The sequence below is a fragment of the Cucumis melo genome, chromosome 6 (assembly GCF_025177605.1).
Source record: "Cucumis melo cultivar AY chromosome 6, USDA_Cmelo_AY_1.0, whole genome shotgun sequence".
In the NCBI taxonomy this organism is placed as follows: Eukaryota; Viridiplantae; Streptophyta; class Magnoliopsida; order Cucurbitales; family Cucurbitaceae; genus Cucumis; species Cucumis melo.
Window position 1 is genome coordinate 5,947,696 of NC_066862.1, and position 22,714 is coordinate 5,970,409.

The 22,714-nt window shown below is 32.7% G+C and overlaps 4 protein-coding genes across 11 annotated transcripts; 2 read left to right on the plus strand and 2 right to left on the minus strand.

Moving 5' to 3' along the window:
* Positions 1-648: 648 nt before the first annotated feature.
* On the minus strand, positions 649-5,845 carry LOC103483928 (protein CHUP1, chloroplastic). 3 transcript variants are annotated; one of them, XM_008440781.3, is made up of 8 exons: positions 4,886-5,813; positions 4,429-4,776; positions 4,217-4,348; positions 2,414-2,595; positions 2,212-2,323; positions 1,966-2,109; positions 1,614-1,740; positions 649-1,020 (listed from the first exon to the last, which is right to left on the minus strand). In XM_008440781.3, the coding sequence occupies exons 1-7, from the start codon at positions 5,405-5,407 to the stop codon at positions 1,618-1,620; spliced, it is 1,563 nt and encodes a 520-aa protein (XP_008439003.1). In that variant the 5' UTR covers positions 5,408-5,813; the 3' UTR covers positions 649-1,020; positions 1,614-1,617. The 3 variants fall into 3 exon arrangements, with proteins under 3 accessions (XP_008439003.1, XP_016898920.1, XP_050942601.1); XM_017043431.2 differs by having other exon boundaries at positions 840-1,016; XM_051086644.1 differs by lacking the exon at positions 649-1,020 and having other exon boundaries at positions 1,396-1,740; positions 4,886-5,845.
* A 6,333-nt stretch (positions 5,846-12,178) lies between these two features.
* LOC103483929 (late embryogenesis abundant protein D-29) lies at positions 12,179-13,577 on the plus strand. Its single transcript, XM_051086649.1, has 3 exons — positions 12,179-12,641; positions 12,737-13,044; positions 13,132-13,577. Exons 1-3 carry the CDS (start codon positions 12,263-12,265, stop codon positions 13,402-13,404), a joined length of 960 nt encoding a protein of 319 aa, XP_050942606.1. The 5' UTR covers positions 12,179-12,262; the 3' UTR covers positions 13,405-13,577.
* A 992-nt stretch (positions 13,578-14,569) lies between these two features.
* LOC103483933 (CBL-interacting serine/threonine-protein kinase 1) lies at positions 14,570-18,670 on the plus strand. Of its 6 annotated transcripts, none has more exons than XM_051086648.1 (12): positions 14,570-15,364; positions 15,453-15,515; positions 15,620-15,691; positions 15,804-15,911; positions 16,004-16,084; positions 16,192-16,371; positions 16,511-16,771; positions 16,832-16,936; positions 17,041-17,157; positions 17,386-17,448; positions 17,550-17,624; positions 17,764-18,124. In XM_051086648.1, exons 1-12 carry the CDS (start codon positions 15,131-15,133, stop codon positions 17,851-17,853), a joined length of 1,449 nt encoding a protein of 482 aa, XP_050942605.1. In that variant the 5' UTR covers positions 14,570-15,130; the 3' UTR covers positions 17,854-18,124. The 6 variants fall into 6 exon arrangements, with proteins under 6 accessions (XP_050942605.1, XP_050942604.1, XP_008439014.2 ...); XM_051086646.1 differs by lacking the exon at positions 17,764-18,124 and adding an exon at positions 18,247-18,670 and having other exon boundaries at positions 14,573-15,364; positions 16,511-16,735; XM_008440790.3 differs by having other exon boundaries at positions 14,577-15,364; positions 16,511-16,735.
* On the minus strand, positions 18,090-22,101 carry LOC103483930 (probable GTP diphosphokinase CRSH, chloroplastic). The gene is made up of 4 exons (XM_008440784.3): positions 21,470-22,101; positions 19,615-20,538; positions 19,209-19,499; positions 18,090-18,498 (listed from the first exon to the last, which is right to left on the minus strand). Exons 1-4 carry the CDS (start codon positions 21,884-21,886, stop codon positions 18,364-18,366), a joined length of 1,767 nt encoding a protein of 588 aa, XP_008439006.2. The 5' UTR covers positions 21,887-22,101; the 3' UTR covers positions 18,090-18,363.
* Positions 22,102-22,714: the final 613 nt, after the last annotated feature.

Sequence of the window (22,714 nt, forward strand, 5' to 3'; positions counted from 1 at the left end):
ATTGCGGGTCTGTGTCTTTTTCACTTTTTAAAATTGTTCAGAGCATAATTATTTTGCCGCATTCTTATATTTTTTAAAAGACCACTACAATTTACAATTTAATAGACCAAATAAGATACTATATGTGTTTATCTGATAAAAACATGATATTTTGTTATATTTTATAAATATTTTAGTTTAGTTTGTTATATTTAAAAACTATCTATACTTTAAGAAACGTGTGTAGAAAAATATATTTTTGGTAAATTTATTTGAATGGTTGGTTGTATGAAAATCAATTTGATTTGTTGGTTGATTCATCTATCACCATCTTAAAATACTTCAAAATATCACTCAAACTTAAAATATATATTTCATGAGAGTATGAAGTAAATATGGAAAAGAGAATTTTAAGAGACTGTTACTCATATCTTAGTCATTGATTATTTTATAAGATTGGTTTATGTTTTTAAAAGTTGAGATAAAGTAAAATAAACAACATTCATTACACCCTTATCACCTCATCTTAAAGGAAAGGAGAAAGGAGGGGGCCTCCAATACCAAAAACCATCTTCTTACAACATAAAACAAATCTCAGAAGAGGTTAAAAGCCGCAATAATACGAACGACTTTGTTTTCTTCTCAAAAGGGCATGACAAGTGTATAATGTTGACAAAATTCTTAACTAACTATAATTGTATTGTTGTGAAAGTCGCAAATTTGAATCATGTCTCTACGATGAATTTTACATATTCATACATTTTTAATGTGTTTTTATATATATATATATATACCAAATTATTAACAAAAACATCTATCCATGTCTATAACGAATGCATAATGAATATTTGTTATATTTATAAATATTTTCAAAAATCCTAGTCGTTGGAATCAACGGCAGTTGCTAACTACTAAAATCTTACCCCTTTTTTCATTATTTATTTAGTTTATGAAAAGTGAAAAATGTAATTGATCTTACAGTTAACCTGCATGGTGAGTTGTGACTTGAAACGCCATGCATGTTTTCCCCCCAGAACCTTACTGAACGGACAAAAGAATGAAAAATGGATTGATATAATGTTCTTGTTGTATTGTACAATTAATAAAATAAATTAATAGAAAGCTTTAAATAATAGGATAAATTAGAAGTTTAGTCTTCTCATAACTAAACTTTCAATAAGAAGTTTATTAGGTCCCTTTAAATTCTCACAATGTTGAAAAATCAATGAATTGAATTTTAATTATCTACAAAGTAAATCCCTAAATTTTAAAATATTTACAAAAAGTAATAAATTTTCAAATTATATTCCTGATTTATTCGTATCTTGGTAAAAGTCTATAACAGGGTCTATAATTATAAAATCTAAAATTTTGCCAAGTACAAATATGCATTAAAAATTAACAAATTATGACAAGTAAATGAAGCTAATTTTATTTATTTAAGAAAGAAAATAAAAGTTTAGGCCATTACTACAAAACAACCAAATATCATATATCAGTACACTTCACTAACATTAACCAATTAATAATGAAATCTATCTTAATCTGCTTCCCTTCTCATTTTCAATAAATATACTACAAAAGATACAAAAGAGTAAATATTTTACATAAGGAGAGAGAGAATAATTGTTTACTTTGTTATGATGATTGTATGCCAACTATCAATCCTTGAGCATGGGATCTTCCAAGCATTTGTCTTGGAACCCATTGTTTTATTTCCTCAAAAGCACACAATGTTTCTGAATCAAGCCCTCCAGCGAACTGCCCAACCAAAACCACTATGTATTTAGATCATGTTACAAAATCGACAAATAGAGAATACAAAAAAAAAAGAAGCGTAGAATAAGAAAGAATCGACACACAGATTTACATGGTTCACTACAAGTGTGTTAGCTACGTCACATCGCAGAGAGAATGTTATTGAATTCAGAATAATAACGCCTCTAGGATTAGAGAGTTTGTTGTTCAAAGCATCGTATTACTGACCTGGTGAGTTCTGTATGCAAAATGGATTCCCTGAAGTAATAGAGATTCATGGTTGGATTCTTTATCGGAACTACGGACCGAATCCAGCTCTGTTTTCACCCTTTTCATGTACATCTTGGCAAGATTCATAGAAGCTTGCTTTATCTGTAAAGGGTTGAAAATCGAAATTATATGTTTTATGAAAATGACTATTCCACCAAACTTAGTATTTGATGAGAGATTTTTTATGTTTTTCAAGTCCTGTACCTTACTCATGATGCCGGAGTCTAGCATCCAATTTGTTGGGAGTTTCAGGTCTTGATAAGAATGCATGACAGTACTCCGAAGTGTGATTAAACGTTGTATGCCTCGCTCCGACCTTTTATTATATGACGATAGAAGGAAAAATCAGGGACAAATATGAAATATTGGTTAATGAAAAGTTTATCAGATGTGTTGGAGTTCTAACTTGTCTAACAAGCTCGCCATCTTCTTCAAGGCTGCCTCACATGGAGAATTAGTGTCATCCTTGTAAAAAGAGATTTCATTTTCCAACAGTTTGAGCGCACGGTATTCTATGGCAGCTTCTCGCATGGCATCAGCTTTTTTCTCAGGCCACTTGAAATGCTTTAACACAGCTCGCTCGTCAGCCTGCAGACAAACATTTAACATCCGATAATATAACAGGAGAGGAGCACGCATGGCCAAAACATTTCAACTCTTTCTCACCATCACTACTTTCACATAGTTTAGGAGTGATTTTCAGTCACTTGGTTAACTTTCAAAATATATTCAAAATCTTTTTTGATGGTATGAAGATGCACTTAAAAATGTAAAACCAGACACTAAATTGATTTTGAATGCATGATTAAAGACATGTTTGAGAGTGATTTTGAACACAAAAAGAAAAACAATTTTAACTATTTCTAAATCACTATTGAGCATGCCCTTAATTCATGCATCCTATTAGCCATTACGGAGTGGGCCTCAATACAACACTACCCCAAAAGTGCTATTTATAGGCACGACAAGAACATAGACTAAACTAACTCAAGCGGCAGGAACATATTTATCACGAGATTCAGTAGTTATTTTATCTGAATGATTGTCATTTGGCGTTTTAATTAGAAAGGAATTAGTGGAACTAACATTAAATCTCAGTTTCTAAAACTTGGGTCCACCGAGAAACAAATGGCATATTCCAAGAGATCAACAACCATTATCAGTGGCACATGGGTGAGAAGTGTTGAGATAAGATAACATATGACTAATGTACGTAGAATTTCAATTTCAGCACAGTAAAGTTCCACAAATGACAAATTTAGATAATCATCTAAAGTTTCTGGTTTCAAGCAAAATGTACAAAGCTGTACAGTTGGCCAGTCGACATCAACAAGGACTTCACCCCAGAATGAACAAAGTAAAAACCACGTCATTCTCAAACCAACAGCTTCTAGAATTTGAGAGCAGAGAATAGATTTTTTTAGTTCAAAAGAAATATAAAATCCAATTCACCGCCTCACATGCCGCACTGCCTAAAGAGGATAAAGTTCACAAAGGAAAATGCCAACGATTTTCTGGATAGATTGAGCAATGGAGTATGGTCCCAAGTTAGAAAAGTTTTGCTTTTGCAGGATGATTCAGCCATTTTATAAATGCTAAAGCCCTCCGATAAGAAGCCGAGCACCCAGCAAGAGTTCCCAAAATAGGTCCTCCTGGGACAATCCGACTTGGAAAAACTATTTAGTTTACAAAATCCATTATAAAGACTCGGGGTCCCTCACTCTCAATTGCCTTTGTCGAGGGGAGAAGGAAAAAAGAAAAAAAAAAGAACAAGAAACAATCCATTCCATAGTAAATTTAGAAGTCAGAAGGGGCCATCTTAGGACAGTCTAAAGAAAAACAATGGACCAGCAGTAGCTATACATTATAGGAAGGCACTAGCGGAGCACAAAGTCTATCACATGCTTTTCTTTTATCATTCGGGTGGAAGATTGAACCATTGACTTCTGAAATCGTAATTGATGTCTTAATCTACTAAACTATGATCGAGTTAGACATAAAATTATCGCATATTAGAAAAGTTGCTTTTCTCCTAATAAACCAGACCATATTAACGAATAATAACCATAAATCTTCTACATTGTAAGACATGATATGGCCCACTACACCCAGAATACTTTGTCTTAAAACTAGCTCTTTCCAAAGATGTATACACAATAAAAAATAATAATAAAACTGATAGAGAAAAAAGAGACAAGTAAAGATTTACCAATGATGAAAGTTGGGAATCAAGCCAATCGACAAACTTGAGGATATCTTCAATGTCCGTATGAGCTGCAACAAGCACCTTGTCAATGAGGCCATTGATGAACTCTCCTTTGGTTTCAATATCTGCTTTTATCTGAAAATTGAAGATGGGACTTAATTTTTCTATCTGGGGTTAGATTTAATTCATCAAATAAACCAAAATCATGGCCTTACGGCTAAAAGATGCGCAGAACGATTCTGAATTTCCCCAACAATGCTATTATGCGCATTGATCGCAGCTGGTTTCCCCAACAACGGAGGATCTCTCTTCCCCTCTTTCTTTCTTAATGAGTGAAAGAGGCGTACGAGGTCAGGAGATTTCTGTGTAGCCGCTGCTCGGGGCATGGACTGGACAGGAAGCGGCGGCGGCGGAGGAGGCGGCGCCGCCCGTGGAGGTGGAGCTTTGCAGTCCAAATCTCTAACATTCCGACACGAACTTGATGGTTGAGTCTCCAACTTTCCATTTTCGAGTTTCTGATTGTCCTCGGTTCTTCGTTGCGATTCCTCTGAAACTGACTTCCTCTATAACCACGAACAGAAAATTGAAAACGATACTGAAGTTCCTTAAAAAAATTCAACGGCAAATAAAAAGTAATTTTCAAAGAAACAATAATGGCGTCCTCTTCCTCACCTTGTCATTATTACTAGCACTAGCGAACTTCGCTTCAGCAGCGGCTAGGTCACGAACGAGCAAATCGTTCTGCGATTGAAGTTCCAAGTTCAAGCTCTGAGACTTACGCAACTCCTCCTTCAACTCCACCAATTGAGACTGCAAATCTTTAATCAAATCCTCCGCAAAATAAAGCTTCTCCTGCAATCCACTCTTGACTCCATTACAATCCTCAACATTCACACAAGAACCAGCAACAGACAAAGAACGCCGGTGCGAAACTTGCTTGAGACCACCACGGTTGACCGTTCGAGCCGAAACTCCAACATTCTCCCCATCCCTCCCCTTCTTAGGAGCATTCGGCGTCAGAGATCTACTAACTCTCGAACTTTGCTTCTTCACACCAGACTGAGGCGTCGATTCAACCACCGATACAGAAACCACCCGCTTCGGTGACTCCATAGCCTTCAAAGAAACCCGCCCACCCCGAGAAGACATCGTAGTAGAGTTCTTTACAGCAGTTGATTTCCCCTTCTGCTCCATTAAAACTTATTAGAAGAGCCGACAATTCACACAGTAGTGGTGTCTCCGCCGCCGCCGCACTGCCTCAATTATAAACCGGCGAATTACCTAGCAGCCACCGCCATGCACCGGCCAAACCTCAACCCAAAAGAGAGAGAGCCAAAATATATATATATATATATATTTGTAATGGAAAGGGAAGAACAGCGAAGCATGAACAACCAAAAAGAAAGGTCTAAAGGCAATGAGGATTTGATTAACAATGGCGATTAAACGCACTAGTCCGCCATTAACTTAACTTAGAATCTTGAATTGAACCAACCAACCAATAGGGTGTTGTTGGTTCCTTTTGTATTCTGAATTTGAAATTTTTTTAGATCGAGGGGGTTGATAATGCCATTGTAGGTTCGACCACTTTTCAATTCTTTGGAATCAAACTTTTATAAATTTGTAACATTGATACCCATTCGTAGACATAGTTTATGATATAAATTTTAAGATACATAACATTTTGTTTACGTCATACTTTTTCATATATTTTACCATAGTAATAATCTTTTTATTGTATTTTTAAAAGATAGGATAATGTATAAAATTACATATCATAACTTTGCAAGAAAATGGATATTAATTAGATGTTTAGGAGAGGATGATTTGTACAAAAATATGTATCCATCACATTTGTATAGTTGAAAATGAGAATGGAAGGTTGTGGCTCAACATCATCTTTATTTATTTATATATTTATTGTTAACTTTTTTGCTTTTTGGGTTTGGTGGAAAGATTTTTGCCAATTGAAAATTAAGCATGAAATGAAAAGGAAATTGGCCCAATTCTCCCCTTTTTATGCTATGCTATTATTGCCTCTTATCTTGATTTTCTTAGACTATGCTAAAGGCCAAATTTTGTCTCTATAACTAGAAATTAGTTTTTAATTAGTATCCTTTTTTAAATAAGCAAAATATCAATACTACTTATAAAATATAGCAAGATTTATCAAAACGATGTATACTTTTTTTAAAAATTTATTGCTAGATTTTGCAAATAGTTACAATATTTTGTTGTTCATGACAATTCTTTTTTTTTTAAATAATTAAAATTTAATCTTTATAGTTTTTAAAAAATAGAGACAAACACAAAATTTACTCTTCATGGTGAGATCGAGTCGAGTGACTTTTTATTCTTTAGTGTGGTTTTTTTTATCTTAAAGCGTAAATATTTTGTTTTTTTTTTTACCATTCTCAAAAAGCCTAAAAAAGTGAATTTTATAAATAAAAAGAAAACATGTGGACTATTTATAAATTTTGAGTTGTTTTCAAATATAACAAAATGAAGTAAAATATTTACGAATATAACAAAATTTTACTTTATATCATTATGTGATGGATTATATATGTATGTCATGATTGAATCATTTAGTATCCTATTGTTGTGTGATGCTTTTTATTTTATTTTATTTGTTTTTAGCACATTAAGAACGGGAGATTTGAATCATATACCTTAGAGACACATACAAATATTAGTTAAGCTTAACTTTTCTCGGTCTTATTGCAAACATTTCACTTGTTATTGGATTAGTTCAAAAGATCAATATCCTCTAATCTATTGTCAAATTTTTTTGAATAAATTAACGTTCATTAATATTAAAAGATTATGAATACATATTCAATAAAAATTGATATTAAAAATGTAAACCTTGAAATATAAATATTAAATAAAATATAATAAAAATCTAAAAAGATATGTATGTATGTATATATAAATAACTCTTTAGTTGTAGAGACTTTGTCGAAATTTAGATAGTATTAGAATTCTAACGGTTTAGAGTTACATCTTTTGAAAAAAAAAAGTGATGAATCATATTTATTGTATTCGTCAAGTGTTTTTAATTACAATATCTCTTTTAACTTTTATAAACGATATTGTAGTTTTATCGTCTACTATTTGACCCAAGCAATTGTTGATTTATTTCACTCATGTTTTCTTCTTCTACAAACCAAGCCGGTAATTTCTCTTAGGATCGAAGCTAATTATCCTAATTAGGTATCCTTTGTATTTAACGAAAACTTTATTTGTAGTTCTTTTTTTCTTTAGAAAACTTTATTTGTTGCTAATTTCTTCCTTTTCTATTTTCTATATATAAAAAAAAAGAAAACATGAATATTATCGTCTCTTTTGTTGAGTACTACAATGTAAAGAGTTGAAAAAGTAGACCTCACGAACAAAAAAAAATATATGTCCTAACTAAATGATGGTAATTAATTGATGCTATGTACCAACTTAAGATAAAAAAGAAGTCGATTGAAATAAATTAATAATCATAATAAGTATTATGCATATGTATGAACTAATTTTTTTCAATGTAAACAAAAATGATTATTATATTATTCTCATTACTTAGGTAAAACTTCTAAAATTTGTCATTTAACCTATAGATCTCAAAAATTAAACTATATATCAAGTTTCCAATATTTTAAAATTTTCTAAATCTCTTTTTTTTTTTTTTTTTTTCTTTTCTACATAGAACAAGTTGGATTATGCAATAACTTTTTTTGAATATTGTTTCAAGAAATAATTAATTTTGTATTACTTTTAATTGCCAAAAGAAAAAACAAAGATGAAGATAAATACATATAAAATTACCAAATTGCCCTTAGCAAAGGGTTTGACTTTGTAATTTGTATATGTGATTTTGTTATGTTGTGAATTAATTTGTTTTAGTATAACTCACAACCACCAACTCTTATCATGTGTCTTGGTCCAATAAAATAAAAAATTCAAATCTTTACATTTGTTGTAAAAAATTTCAAATAAATTATTAAAAATAAAAATGAAACATGTTCTTTTTCCATATGTCCATGTGATGGGTAGGCATGAGGTCACATACAAAATTTGTCACAAACCTAAAAGAAAAAAAAAATGTCTTTGGAAAAATTGCATCAAAATTGGAAATTCCCTACTTGTATTTACTTCAAATTTAGTTCTAATAATTTTTGTGAAAGATGAGGAAATTCATCATTTAAGAGGCTTGTATATTTTAAAAAAATTAAAATATTTTGTAAAATGCAACAAAGTATCGTAATTTATCTGAGATAAAATGTAATGGATTAAGATAAACTACGTATTTGTATAGTTTTTACTCTTTTGTTATATTTATAAATATTTTTAAAAGTTTTGTTATCTAAAATAAATTTTTTTATAAAATATACATAATCATAATTTATATGTATATTATATAAGTAAGAGAACTATATTTTAAATATTTTAGTCTTAAAACTCATTATACTAAACATATACTATAGTTTTTTAAGGAAACAATTTTGGTGAAAATGCTTTTTGAAAAATAATTGAGATTTTTTTTTCTTTGGTTGGTGGTGCTTTCATTATTCCTCCTACCACACTCGTGTTTAAATCATAGAAAATCAAATTATATAACAAGCTAATTAATTGACTTTAAAATTAAGGGATATTTTTAAATATAATAAAATAAACTAAAAAATAATAAAATTTTAAATTTTATCAATGATAGACACGTATAGACTTTTATTATTATACATGATAGAAACATATGAGTGTCTATTGTAGATACAATATTTTGGCTATTTATTTTTTACATTTATTTTACTTTAATTTATTTATTTATTTTTATTACTATAAAAACGGAGAAAAAAGAGAGAATAGGAAGATTTTTTTTAGAAGAAGGGGAGATGAGTTAAAGGGTGAAAATAAAAAAAAAACTATTCTGCCAAAATTTTACCTAGATTGTGTTTAGTTTTTTTTAGGGTTAGGGTATTTTAATTTTGTTAAGTTCAGACCAATTGAATTTATTTCTCGTTAGCCTCTGTATTCTAATTTTGTTGGGTTCAACCAATTGGATATTGTTGCGTCAAATTTTGGGTCTAGAGCGTTTTAATTTTTAATTTTGTTAAAGTTTAGACCAATAGAATCTATTTTTCTTTAAATTATGACTTTTTAGATTAAACCAATTGAATACCAATAGAATAGTGTTACATCAAATTTGCTACAGTCATCAAATCTGCTTGCGTGCTTTAATTTTGTTAGATTTATGTCATTTGAAAATTGTTACATCAAATTACCTATGTTTTAAATTTGATTTAAAGTAAGCCATTTGATTAAAATTTGTTAAATATAGGGTTTAATTTGTTTGTTTTTACTGTTTATTAAATATGTTTGATATTGATTGATTAGATTGGTTGAATGACAGAATATTTATTTCACCACTATATATTATTTACTTTCCAAACATTATTTCTCAAACACTATATATTTCTAATGTAGTATATTATTTCCAATATTTTATTTTTGAATATGTGGATATTATCTCAAACTTGTATTATTTTGCAACATATATTATTGGTTGTATTATTTGTCATATTTGCCAACTATTTTATATTGGAGAAAGAGTAATGTTCATTTATGAATTTTATGGTTAAAATTCCATACATACATGAAATTTCTCAATTTTTAAAAATTAATAAATTATTTTTAAACAAAGTATATCTAACAATTTTATATTTTAGAATGGGACTGAGTAGTGTTTTCTTTAAAATTCATTAATTATTTAGATATATGAGTTTGATATTTTAATATTCTTGAGGTAAATAAAAAAATCTTTTTAAATAAAAATTAAATTCTATTTCTCTAATGGCTCTCATGCCACTCATATAATCATCAATTCATACTTAGTTTTTTAGTTATAAATTGATAACCATGGGACATTTAAAAAATATCAAATAAAAAACTTTGTTTTGTGAAGATAAATTTTGGTGTAATCATTTTTATGGGTGTTGTAGGATACTAATACCTTCCCTACACACAATTGATTCCCGAACCTTAAATCTGAATTTACGCAGCGCCACCAAACCTTTTAAATATTAAAGATTAAATGATTGGGGATGTTGATATCTATCAATGTTTGTTATTGATAAAATCTAAAAATTTGCTATATTTTGTAAATATTTTGTTAAAATTATAAAATTAAAGGTTTATTTATAAATTGTGTAAATGATTTGAATGGTATATCACATTCACGTTTTATTAAGGTATTTAAAAAATAACATAAAAAGAAAAAAAACAAACTATTTATCCTATTGAAGAAAAAATCAAGATTCATTAAACGTGAAATGTAAATATTTGGTCAATTTTTATACTCTTGACAATTTCTTCCTTTTATGTTAAAAGGAACATTTTTAAATATAACAAATTGAAGTAAAATATTTACAATATATATCAAAACTTTATATTCTATCTAATAGACATTACTATAATTTTATCGATATAAATTTTAAATTAAATTATATTACAATCTCATTCCATGATTAGAGACGATCAAATATCCTTCAATATTTTAAATCGAGAATCTAATAAAAAAAAGTGTTTTTCCCATTCACGATATGTTAAATTGAAAGTTATGAAATGAAAACAAATATTTCTAAATTTTTGTATTCTAAAATTCCATATTTTGAAATTGCAATTTACATCCATATTATTGAAATATATATTTCATGGAAAGTAGATTATGTCATGCTGCTTTCTTATCTAAATTTTTGTGATAAGAAAATGCGAAACAATAAATTTAAGAATTGTTCTCGAGTATAGTTTAATAAATCAAATATTTACAAAATACGATAAAATTTTAGAATTTTATAATAATAATAATTAATATGCTTTTTCATAATCTTATCCCAATCTTCTCCCGAATATATACTATCATAAATTCATAATATTATCTATCATAATCTTTATTCCAAACACATACACCATAATACTATGACTATCATAATACTATGATAATCGCATAACGCTAACCCTATTCCATAAATTACTTATTCCTCCAAACGTCCCCTAGTATTTTATTTTATATAATTTGAACAAAAAATTTGCATCGCAAGTTAGAACGCAAAATACAATATTAAAAGTCAATAACCTAATAAACAATACTTATATTTTTAAACCCCTCCCGCCGTTTAAAGAAAAAGAAGAAGAATCAACCAATAATTTAGAGATAGATAGATAAATATAACATAAACCTAAATCATTAACAACATTCAACACTCGAAGTTTAGCCGTTACAGATAATAATATTTTTAATAAGAGTATCAACTTTTAAGATTAAATTATAATAGGAGTTTATCGACGATAAAATATATCACATATATATAGATTTTATTATATTAGTTAATAACCCCTGAGGTCACATGATAACTCGAATGTAAACGCGATCCATCAATGATAATCTTGAAAATGGATCTCGTTTAATTTGATTAGCTTTGTTGTTACAAGATTTCATAATCATAAAAAAAATTTAGAAATTATAATGTTTGGTAATCGCGATAAAAAATTGAAATAATCCACGAATATGTGATCAACAAACTTGACCAATCTTAAGGGAGGAAGAGATGGTGATGGTCAATGTTTGATTATTACATGGACATACAACTTTTTTACTAAGTACTTCTCATCCTTTATATTCATAATAATTACGATAATTTTAATCAAATTCCCTAAAGAGATAAACATTCCTTTTTAACTTTAACAAATACCCAAACCTTATCCAAAATGAAAAGAAAAGAAAAAGAACAAATAACATTCATTTGTGATTGGCCACCTGTCGGCTTGTCATACACGTGGCATACTAAAACTCCATCCAACCTCTAAACACGCCACGTGGCATCTTGTCATCTTCCTCCACGTCGACTCACCGTTTACCGCTTCCCGGGTTTAGAATCCTATAAATACGAACCCCAAATCCCCCAACTTTCTTCCGTACAGTATTCTTCCTCTTACTTTTCTTCATTCGAATCTTTTAACACTTTTGATCACTTCAATTTAATTACTTTCATATTCATCAATCCAATGCCGTCTTCTTCGATTCGAGTTTACCGCCGCCGGATTTCTCTACCGGCAGTGGCAATGGCGGTGACGGCGGTCTTGCTGGTTTTTATGGTGACTATATGTTGGAGCGGGAGTGTGGGACATATGCCCTCGACGGAAGAGGATGCTCGAGATTACCACGAAATGAAGAGCAAAGTGGCGGCGAAAGATGATAAGAAGGAGAAAGATCAGACGGCGGAGACGTGGACGGAATGGGCGAAAGAGAAAATCACCGGTGGACTTGGACTGAAGAATGAAAGGGAGGAGGATCAAGATGACGACGGCGGCGTTAAGAAGGTTACTGATTTCACTTCCGATTCTGCTCTGAAGGCCAAAGACAAAATCCAAAATGTCGCTTCAGGTTTTACTATTATAATTTTCATAGGGTCACTTTGCAATGTTTCAAAATATTTTTTTTCGTTAAAAACATAAATATATGTGCTATGATCACGACAGGAGTGGGACAGTATGGCACTGAAAAGGCCGAAGAAGTGAAGGGCATGGCGGCGGAGAAGGCTGGTGAGGCCAAAGACAAGGCAGCCAAAGTGGGAACGAAAACGACCGAAGCGGCGGAGAAGGCAAAAGAAAAGGCATACAATGCGGCAAAAGAAACCAAGGATAAAGTTACCTCCCTAAAAAACAAAGCAGTAGAAACCTCTGGTGAGGCAACGGAGAAAGCGAAGGAAGTGGGCAATGAGGCGAAGAAAAAAACCGAAGAAACAGCAGAGGAGGCAAAGGAAAGAGCCTCGACGGGAGCAAAAGAGGTGGAGGAGAGAGCAGGAGAGATGAAGGAGAAGGCGAAAGTGAAGGAGAAGGAGGCAAAGGAAAGAGCCTCGACGGGAGCAAAAGAGGTGGAGGAGAGAGCAGGAGAGATGAAGGAGAAGGCGAAAGTGAAGGAGAAGGAGGCGAAGGAGAGAGCGGAGGAGGAGGCAGGGAGGGCAGAGGAGGTAGCAGAGAAGGGAAAAAGATGGGCAAAGGAAGGGTTTGAGGCTGCGAAGGGGAAGGCAGAGGAGGTGGTGGGAGCGGCGAAGGAGAAGATAGGGGAGCAATACGAGGCGGCGAAGAAGAAATCGCAGAGGATTAAAGACGACGTGGTTCGGTCCGAGGTGGAGGACGAGCTTTGAAGAACACTCGGGCAGGGTACGCAGTTTAGTGTTGTTCATATTATGTTTTAAGGACGATGTGAGAGGTTTGTTTGAATTAAATGATGTTTTTGAGGGAAGTGGTTTTTTGGTTATGATGTGGAGTGTGTGTTTGTGTATATAATGAAATGATAAGAAAGGGTTTGTTGTCTAAACCGTTTTTGGTACTCAAATCTTGATTTTGAGATGGAAGAAATGTTGAAAAATGGTACAAATAATTTTAATTTGTTATCCAAAGTGAGTATGATTGAGTTAAGCTTATCCTTTTCTCCATACAATACTCTAATTCAAAGTTCACTTTGTATTAATAATATTCAATACACTATTTTTCTCTTTTCCTTCTAGTACTATAATACCGACGAACAACCCCTATATTTATGAATAACTTAGGGTGTACACTCAATTGAAGGAAAATATTAAAAGGTTGTTGTGATTTTCTTGACGTCTATTACGGGTTCAAGGCCGTACTCGGCATTGGTAGGGTTATTAATGGTGGATTTATTAAAATGATACCCAAAGGAAGTGGGAATCCAAAAAATCAAGAAGCAATTAAAGAAAAAGTAGTTGAGGAGTACTCTTCCACACACGTGTTGTGTAAAATCTCCTAATAATTTCCACGAACAAATCTAAAACGTGATCATGTTTGTCCCATCTTTAAGGTAAGGTTGGACTTGATTCTCTTTAGCATAGAGGTAGTTGGATACACATTCCACTTAGCAACTATTATTTATTTTGTAACTTTTTGGATTAAATACTGTAATATATATATAGAAGTATAAATATGGTGTAAATTTCCCTTTTTATATAAATTTGTACGAATTTGGTAGGTTCTTAGTCTTGTTTTTCTAGTAAGAGATCGAATCTTCCCTTATTTGAGAATGAAATGATGATGCCAGTGATCATTTTTAACTTAATTTGGTATTTTACATTTAATTATATCATTAAATGTTATTATAGTTCATCCCAAACATAGAAATTGAAATTTAATGTTTGAAATATAATGAGTTTGTTTATATTGGAACAATCAATTTCAAAATCCACAAATACAAAAACACGATTTTTATTTGTTAAAATCAATTAAATACTGAATTATCAATAAAGGAATTTTATATTATAAGAGTATATGTGTATGACCCCCTAATGCACAAACCATATAGTAATTTGTAGAAAAAATTTATGCTATTGCAAATTGGTCCTTACACTCCCATAAAACTCTACAAAATTACTATACGATAAAAGAATATCTCCAAAAGAGATAGAGATGAAGAAGAGAAGACATTTTAAATTATTAATATTATTTTATTACAAAAGTAAAGACAAAATAGAACTCTATGATTCACTTATAACACAATTTTCACATTTCCAACACACCGAAAGGTCGAAACGGTGTCGTATTGGGAAGTCAATATCATCAGGTAAAATTCGGAGGCGGAGAAAAGAAAAAGAAAAAACGAATAAAATAATAAATGACCCTTCGAAATAGAAATGAAATTATTAAAAAAAATAAATAAATAAAACGCCCCTTCAAATAAAATTGGAAGAAATAAATGAAACCACGCCACGGAGCGCGTGGCGACAGAACTACGTGGTTGAGATTGAACGTGATGGACACGCGCTGTCCCTGCGGATGGGATGTTGGCTTTCTTTATTACTGAATTGTTCAAAGGCGCGAAGCCAAGTAAAGAAATAGATAATAATTGAAAAATAAATGAGAGAGAGGGATAGAGAGAGAGAGCACAGATTTGGAGAAGAAGGAAGTGGAAGAAGGAGGAGGAGGAGGAGGAGGAGGAGAATGAGGTTAGGGAAGTATGAGTTGGGGAAAACTTTAGGAGAAGGGAATTTCGGGAAGGTGAAGTTGGCTGCGGATGTCCGTACCGGCTGTCGTTACGCCGTCAAGATCCTTGACAAGACCAAGATTCTCCATCTCAACTTCTCCGATCAGGTTTTGTTTCATTTCGTTTTGTTTGTCTTCTTGTTATTGTAATTGTTCAGCGAAGCGAACTGATGTAATGAATCGGAGTTCATTTCAGATTAAGCGTGAAATAAGTACTCTCAAGCTTCTTAGGCATCCGAATGTTGTTAGGCTTTATGAGGTTTGTTTGCGAATCAGCGTGGTTCTGTTGGATTTAGTGAAGAAATTGAACTACTGGTTTTGTTGATTGTGGTTTTTTTTATTTTTTCTGTATGGATGATATAGGTTTTAGCTAGTAAGACGAAGATTTATATGGTTCTGGAGTGCGCTTCTGGTGGAGAATTGTTTGATAGAATTGTAAGCGTGTTTTCTGATGTTGATTTTAATTCCTGTTGGATATAGTTATAGAGTTGGTGAGTTTGAGTTAGGATAACTGTGTGTGTGTGTGTGTGTGTGTGTGTGTGTTTAGGAATCGAAAGGTAAGATGGATGAAGCTGAAGGTCGAAAGATTTTCCAGCAGCTTATCGATGGTCTTAGCTACTGCCATGACAAAGGAGTTTACCACAGGGATCTCAAGGTATTTACACGCGATGTATTTCTCATTTCGTTGAACAATCATTCTTCGTATCGTTTTTATTTGATATTTCTCTTGCCGGTTGATCCGTGTAGTTGGAAAACGTGCTTGTTGATGCTAAGGGAAATATTAAGATTTCTGATTTTGGTCTCAGTGCTTTACCACAGAATTGCCGGGTAATATTCTGTAAATATCTACTTTTGAGATCATCTGTATCTAAATTTAGGCTACTTCTTAATTCGTAGTTGAAGAACTAGAATTGATGGATAGTTTATGAAATTAGGAAGATGGTTTGCTGCACACAACCTGTGGAAGTCCTAACTATGTTGCACCAGAGGTTCTTGCTAATAGAGGATATAATGGAGTCGCCTCTGATATATGGTCATGTGGGGTTATCTTGTATGTTATTCTTACGGCTTGTCTACCTTTCGACGAGACCAATTTGGCTTTACTTTATAAAAAGGTACCTAAACCTAACTGCAAAAGGGGGAAAATGAATAAACTAATATTAAACATATGTCTTGTATTGTTTAGATCACTCTCTCTCTCTATCTGTCTCCCCCTTTAGAAAATATATTTATATGCATCAACGTTCGTTGTAGACTTTGAGGGGGGATTTTCAGATACCCAAATGGTTATCAGCAGGTGCCAGAAATTTGATCAGGAGAACTCTCGATCCCAATCCCAGTACTCGGATTACCATAGCAGGAATCAAAGAGAATGAGTGGTTCAAGACTGACTATAATCCTGCTTCTCCTTGTTATGATGATGATGAGGAGGAGGGTTCACTTACCGATCAGGATGATGCCATCTCAACGCCTGATGAGGTATATGTAAAGAGAGAGAAAGAGAAACAAATCCTTGTTTTTCCCTCTTATCTATGTTATTTAACTGATGAAAATTTGGATTTACCTTTGGCGTAGCCATCTGACGTTGAAAACAGCCCAGAATCTCCTTCTATTATCAATGCTTTTGAGTTAATTGGAATGTCTTCAAGTTTGGATTTATCCGGATTCTTTGAGCAAGAGGTGAGAGTTCAAGAGAGAGACTATTAGACTACGCAATCCATGGGTTCGGTTGCTTGTTCATTTTAAAATCTTACTACTTAATCTTTTAATCTGAATAACCATAGGATGTCTCCGAGAGGAAGACCAGATTTACCTCGAACCATTCTGCCAAAGACTTGCTTGAGAGAATCGAGGTTATCGCAACGGATATGGGATTTCGAGTTCAAAAGAAAAGCGGAAAGGTTGGTACTCGATTCTTAGCATCAAAAGAATCTAGTAGATGTCATTATCGTTAACCCCTCCACGAAAATGGATTAGTTGAAAGCTTGTGGCCATCGTTGTCCGCAATTTTATATGACAAACGGCCCCTACAATTTGCAACCCTTTGCCATGAGGTTACAAAGTAACATGCCCCGTCTCTCTTTCTCACAACATAACTCTAACATAGCTTTCCTTTTCTGCGTCTTTAGTTGAAATTGATTCAAGAAATAAGAAGTCAAAAAAGCCCAAGTAATCTATCATTTGTAGCAGAGGTAAAAAAAAAAAAATTCATTCGAGTTTCTAATTAAATTTTCATGGAACATAATGCTAACAGTTACTTCCCACTACCAAATCTGGTGAGTTATGATTTCAGGTCTTTGAGATAAGTCCATTGCTTCATGTAGTCGAACTGAAAAAATCTTTTGGAGATTCATCAGCTTACAGACAGGTACAAGACAGGACTGTTAAAATTACGTCTTTTACTCTAAAAATTACCTTTTCAACACTTGTACTAAATTTGGAAAACTTGTGCCAAGTAAGGCATCTTCCCCTAACTTCTAACATTCAATTCAATTGAAACCCTGCAGTTGTGTGAAAGACTGTCAAGTGATTTGGGCACAAACCCAGAGCTCGAACGGCAAAATTCAAGCTCATTTGCATTAAACAGTACATGTTAGAATAAATCTATACCCAATTATAGGATTTTTATTAGAATTATTGTTGTTGTTGTTATTTTATAATTTGGGTTGATATCAAGCAAGGCCTTTGATAGGTGCATAAGTGGGTTTAAATGTAGATAATAGATGGAGCCAAATATTAAATGGCAAGAAGCCTCCTTTGTGTATCCCCCTTTTGTATGTAACACCGAATATCCAATGTAAAAGAACAGAAAGTTCATTTGTACAATAGAAGCTTGAGAATATAATCATAGATCTCTCTCCTTTTTTATATCTTCTAAACAAATTTCATATACATTATTACTTCATCGTATTTGGATTCTTCTCATTTCATTTGTAGATTACATTTTTCAGATAAAAATATTAAGCTTTCCAAATGATATTGTTGCACAGGAATTGGCTTGCTTCCTTATATAGACAATTCATTCACAATAATGAGGCTAGGTATGTGGTTCCAAATAAACATAATTTCCATCCCTTGTAGAGACAAATTGGGGTCGACGGCCGAGACTATGTGGCAAGTCGATTGCCGAGTTCTTCACTATAGACCTGTATCAAACCACTGTCGTCATCGTTTTGGAGCTTATGATTGAGGATGGCCTTGTATTGATCATCTCTGTTCTCCAAGCTGCGTATGAATTCGACCTAAGAACAAATAGAATTTGTTAAAAGCTAATTCTCCATTTTTCAAGTTGCATTGATAATCTTAAACATGCAATATTAATTCCTCGGGATAAAGAACATGTAGGTTTGAGAAGTGTGGATGAAAAAATATGACTGGACATTGAAATTTAAATAAAAGATTCCAGTTCTGACATGAGAGGTTGTCGTCAACATGAATATAAGTCAATTGATGTAAACTTATTTTATTAACTTCAAGATTGAAAGATCCGATTTTCACATCTCACACATTGTCAAAAAGAAAATATAAATCATCTTGAAGAATTATTTTAAATGAATAAATTTCTAAAAATATTTACAAATATAGCAAAATATTACAATCTTTATACAATGATATATCTTGGTCTATGTAGATAATTGTGATATTTTACTATATTCTGATTCTTTTTGCTATATTTAAAAATAACTATCGTCTTGTATTGTACATGAATAGAAGTGTAGATTAACCACAACCAGTTAGCTAGGCTTTGGTTTAGTAATGATCGATTTAAACCTTAACTATTATAAGAAAAAAAAACTCATTTGATTTTATGATCATAGTGTGAAACATGTGTTAAAGACTCATAAACAAGTTTCACAGCAAAAAATGAGATGTTTTTGGAAATTATGTGCATAGGAATCTAAATATGCAATTATCATAATTTCACTATCTTCAAACAAGGCAAAGCATTTACCTGTTTTTGAAAAAAGTCGAACTCATCGGAGCTAAGAGAACCATCACTATTTGAATCCAGAAGTTGCATCATCTCTCGTGCATCTTCTCCAGGGGCGCCAACACCAAGGTCTTCCATGACATCGACAAGTTCCTCAATACTTATTCTACCGTCTCCATTCTTGTCAAGAAGGCCAAATACTCGACCTCTTTGGTTGGTATGTATGCCTCTATAGTTAGAGGATGGAAAATCGTTAAGACGTAGAGCAGCAAGTTCAGCTGCAGCCAACATTTTGGCCTTGAGCCGTTTCGCCTAAAAATATTGACAAATATCCACATCAATCTCAAACTTAACAAGCTTGTGCAAATTTTATAGAACAAGACTCAAGTGTATTAAAACATTGAAACAGATACTAATTGTTACTAACTTCTTCTGGATCTGTGAGACCTCCCTTGTATAGTGAATGTGATGCTGTTCCACCGGCTGCCAATTTGTCCATCTCAGTAGTTCGTATTTGTATTTCCATTAACGGTTTCGTCTGGCTCTCGTTGCTCACATCCACAGCCATGTGTAAGCTCTTGTAACCATTGGGTTTTGGGCTTGCAATATAATCTTTAGTCCTATGGGGTATTTCCTTCCACTGTGACTTTATAATTTCACATGCCCGGTAGCAAGCTCTCTCACCCATATCTGTCCCAGCCTTAGGTTTCAATATGACACGTAATCCTAGAATATCGTTAACCTCTTCAAGTTTTCGACCATCTTTCAGGAGTTTCTTCATGGTGCTAGATCGACTTTTATAGCGACCTTTGACAGAAATATCTTCCACCATGTTTGTTAATATAGGATCATTCTTCAACGACTGTGCCAGCTGATCCTTGTATGTTTCAATCAAAGACGTACTTCCCGACTCGTGGCTTCGCAACCACGAATCCACATAGAAGTAAGAGCAAGGAAACAGGTAACGGAAAGAGAGATCCTCCAACTGAAGTGATAAGAAATTAGCTCCAACAGCAAATGCTAACGGCGCATGTATCTTCAAAACCTCAAGAGAAACCATCTGCTGTTGGTATCTTGGCAATGATTGGAGGTTTCTCATCATATCAAGCTTCAAAGCCAGGTCTAAAATCAATGCCCTAATATCATAATACGTAAGACAGAACTTTCTTAAAGCAGCCGAACTATCATCGTCAAAGATATCAACTCTCGAAGGAATGTGCTTCACACGTAAGCTCTCATGCAGTAAATGAGCAGTACTTATACCTATTTGGTTTTTAACTTCTTGAAGAGATATTCCCCCAGCCTCCATAACCTCTCTAAGAATACCAGCAGATATAACTTCTGCATCCATCTGAGATAATGGTTTGTTCTAAAATCTATCAATAACTGAAAGTCTCAAATCTATCAAGTGCAGACTAAAATTCACAGAAAAGGCTATTCGGCAAGCATAGAGCTTCCAATTCCATTAAGAACAATACCTATTGTGATAATAAAGCAAAAATAAGCAACAGAAAGCATTAAGTTCCATCTATTTGTTCTACTAGTTGTTTCAACATCCCCCAAGAATCTAACATCAAGTCTATTCCATAACTAAAAAAGTGTATGCCAATTGGCAGCTGAAATTGCAACTAGAAAATATTGGCATTTGCCAAGCAAGTTTTTTTTAAAAAAAATAAGAAACATATCAGAATGATGTAACGAATTAAGCACATTACAAAAGAGATTTCCAATTGAAAACTAAAGGTGATTAGAGGCTGCTTTTTTTTTTTCACCAATACAAAGCTGTAGACAGAACCAAGTCTATAAAACCATCAAAAAACCGAAACAAGAGTTCATAAAACGCTTGTCAAGCCATGTTAAAAATTGGATTTGGAATTAGAACTGAATGGACCAAGTAGTAGGACTAAACTATTTAACTTTGTACACATGTATATCTTGAGAAGAACAAGGAAACGAAGAAGTAGAAGTAGAACACAATTGTTAATTCGACAAAACAGTGGAAAACCCATCAACAAATCAATAATACACCATGTGGGAATTCTTGGATAAACCCCTGATTTTTAAAATAACTTTTAACAAATATATAACTATACCTTTTAGCAGAAAGCTCTGTAATCTCCTCTAACCATAATCCCCAAAAGTTTCTGAATTCAACTCTACTATGCATTGAATAATACTTGGGTAAACAAACATTCACAATCCACCGATCAATAACAATCAAGAACATTAAGAAGAAAGAATCGAAGAGAGATCAACTTAATTAGTAACAACAGCCAGAGAACCTGAAGATCGGCGAGAATAAGAGCCACACACAAGGCCTTGGAGAGAGGAGAGCGGCCATCGGGAAGCAAAGGCAAACTCTGCAAGATGGGGATTGAGAGCTTAAGAGTGACAAAGAGGATGACAGACGAACTAGTGGAAGTGAGGTTCATTCTATCGGTGAGCTCATTGAAGGCTCCAATGAGTTCCACAACTAATTTTCCGCCGGCCTGCTCCGGTACGGAGGTGGGTAGATCCGGGATGCCGGAAGTGGACGAGGCTCGCAAATACAGAAGGCGGTACCGGGAGAGGGAGTTGAGTGAGCGGCGAGGGTGACGGAGGAGAAGATTGGGAAGGGGAAGGTGATGGGTGTCGGCGAGAGAACGGAGGTAGTGGAAATGGAGGTCTGGGGAAGGATTAAGGGCAGTGAAAAGCTCCATTGTTGTGGGTATTTGAAGCTTAATCTGGAAGGAGCAGAGCCATTGTTGAGTTCGAAAGGAGCTTTCAATGAAAAGAAGAAGAAGAAGAAGAAGCTGCCACTGCCACTCGAATTCTTTGGGAAGATTGATCAAAAGTCAAAACTAAACAAAATCCATAAACTTCTAAGAAACGTCGGAAATTAAAGTTTTCTTAGATCCTATAACATTTGGGTACTATCAAAATATAACTCTTTTTTCTTAATCTTATATTATACATGGATGGTTTTGAATTTAGCTCTCTAAGATTAACTCAATTTTCTTGTTGATGTTAAGAATATCAAAATGAATCAAAATATATATAAATATATAAATATTTATGATCTTATGCTATATTTATAAATAAATTAAACCTTAAACTGTGAAATATTTAAAAAATATCATTTTAAATTTGCAAAAATATCGTTTATTACAGGTGAAAACCATTAAAATTTTATTTAAAAAATAACCATAAACTAAGAAAAGGTTTTATAAGGTTAAAAAAGTTTTAAAATACGTCCATTGATCAAAATTTTACAAGTTTTCTCACCAACCATAATTTAAAATTAAAAACGTGTTTTAAATTTATTTGACTATTAATATAAAATGATAGATGATGGACAAAACCAATCTCAATAGATATTGTTGTGATTAACATACAGTTAATTGTTAAATAAAAAAATGTATTAGACTATTAGTACACGGTAATTGTTTGACTATTGGTGTGAATTGTGTTTTATTCGACTAATTATTGTTTAGTATGTTTTAAAGATAATTTTTATTTTAGAATTTTATTGAAATTTTGTGGAATTT

What these genes read in the sequence shown, in the direction of transcription:
- LOC103483928 (XM_008440781.3), bottom strand. Translation starts at nt 5,407, where the DNA reads ATGGAGCAGAAGGGGAAATCAACTGCTGTAAAGAACTCTACTACGATG. An exon ending in GTTCTGCGCATCTTTTAGCC is followed by an intron (nt 4,349 to 4,428) that starts GTAAGGCCATGA and finishes TTCAATTTTCAG; the next exon opens with ATAAAAGCAGATATTGAAAC. An exon ending in ATGGCGAGCTTGTTAGACAA is followed by an intron (nt 2,324 to 2,413) that starts GTTAGAACTCCA and finishes ATATAATAAAAG; the next exon opens with GTCGGAGCGAGGCATACAAC.
- LOC103483929 (XM_051086649.1), top strand. Translation starts at nt 12,263, where the DNA reads ATGCCGTCTTCTTCGATTCGAGTTTACCGCCGCCGGATTTCTCTACCG. An exon ending in AATCCAAAATGTCGCTTCAG is followed by an intron (nt 12,642 to 12,736) that starts GTTTTACTATTA and finishes TGATCACGACAG; the next exon opens with GAGTGGGACAGTATGGCACT. An exon ending in CCTCGACGGGAGCAAAAGAG is followed by an intron (nt 13,045 to 13,131) that starts GTGGAGGAGAGA and finishes GGAGCAAAAGAG; the next exon opens with GTGGAGGAGAGAGCAGGAGA.
- LOC103483933 (XM_051086648.1), top strand. Translation starts at nt 15,131, where the DNA reads ATGAGAGAGAGGGATAGAGAGAGAGAGCACAGATTTGGAGAAGAAGGA. An exon ending in ATCTCAACTTCTCCGATCAG is followed by an intron (nt 15,365 to 15,452) that starts GTTTTGTTTCAT and finishes AGTTCATTTCAG; the next exon opens with ATTAAGCGTGAAATAAGTAC. An exon ending in ATTCATCAGCTTACAGACAG is followed by an intron (nt 17,625 to 17,763) that starts GTACAAGACAGG and finishes GAAACCCTGCAG; the next exon opens with TTGTGTGAAAGACTGTCAAG.
- LOC103483930 (XM_008440784.3), bottom strand. Translation starts at nt 21,886, where the DNA reads ATGGAGCTTTTCACTGCCCTTAATCCTTCCCCAGACCTCCATTTCCAC. An exon ending in TTATTCTCGCCGATCTTCAG is followed by an intron (nt 20,539 to 21,469) that starts GTTCTCTGGCTG and finishes CCATTATCTCAG; the next exon opens with ATGGATGCAGAAGTTATATC. An exon ending in GTCTCACAGATCCAGAAGAA is followed by an intron (nt 19,500 to 19,614) that starts GTTAGTAACAAT and finishes CAATATTTTTAG; the next exon opens with GCGAAACGGCTCAAGGCCAA.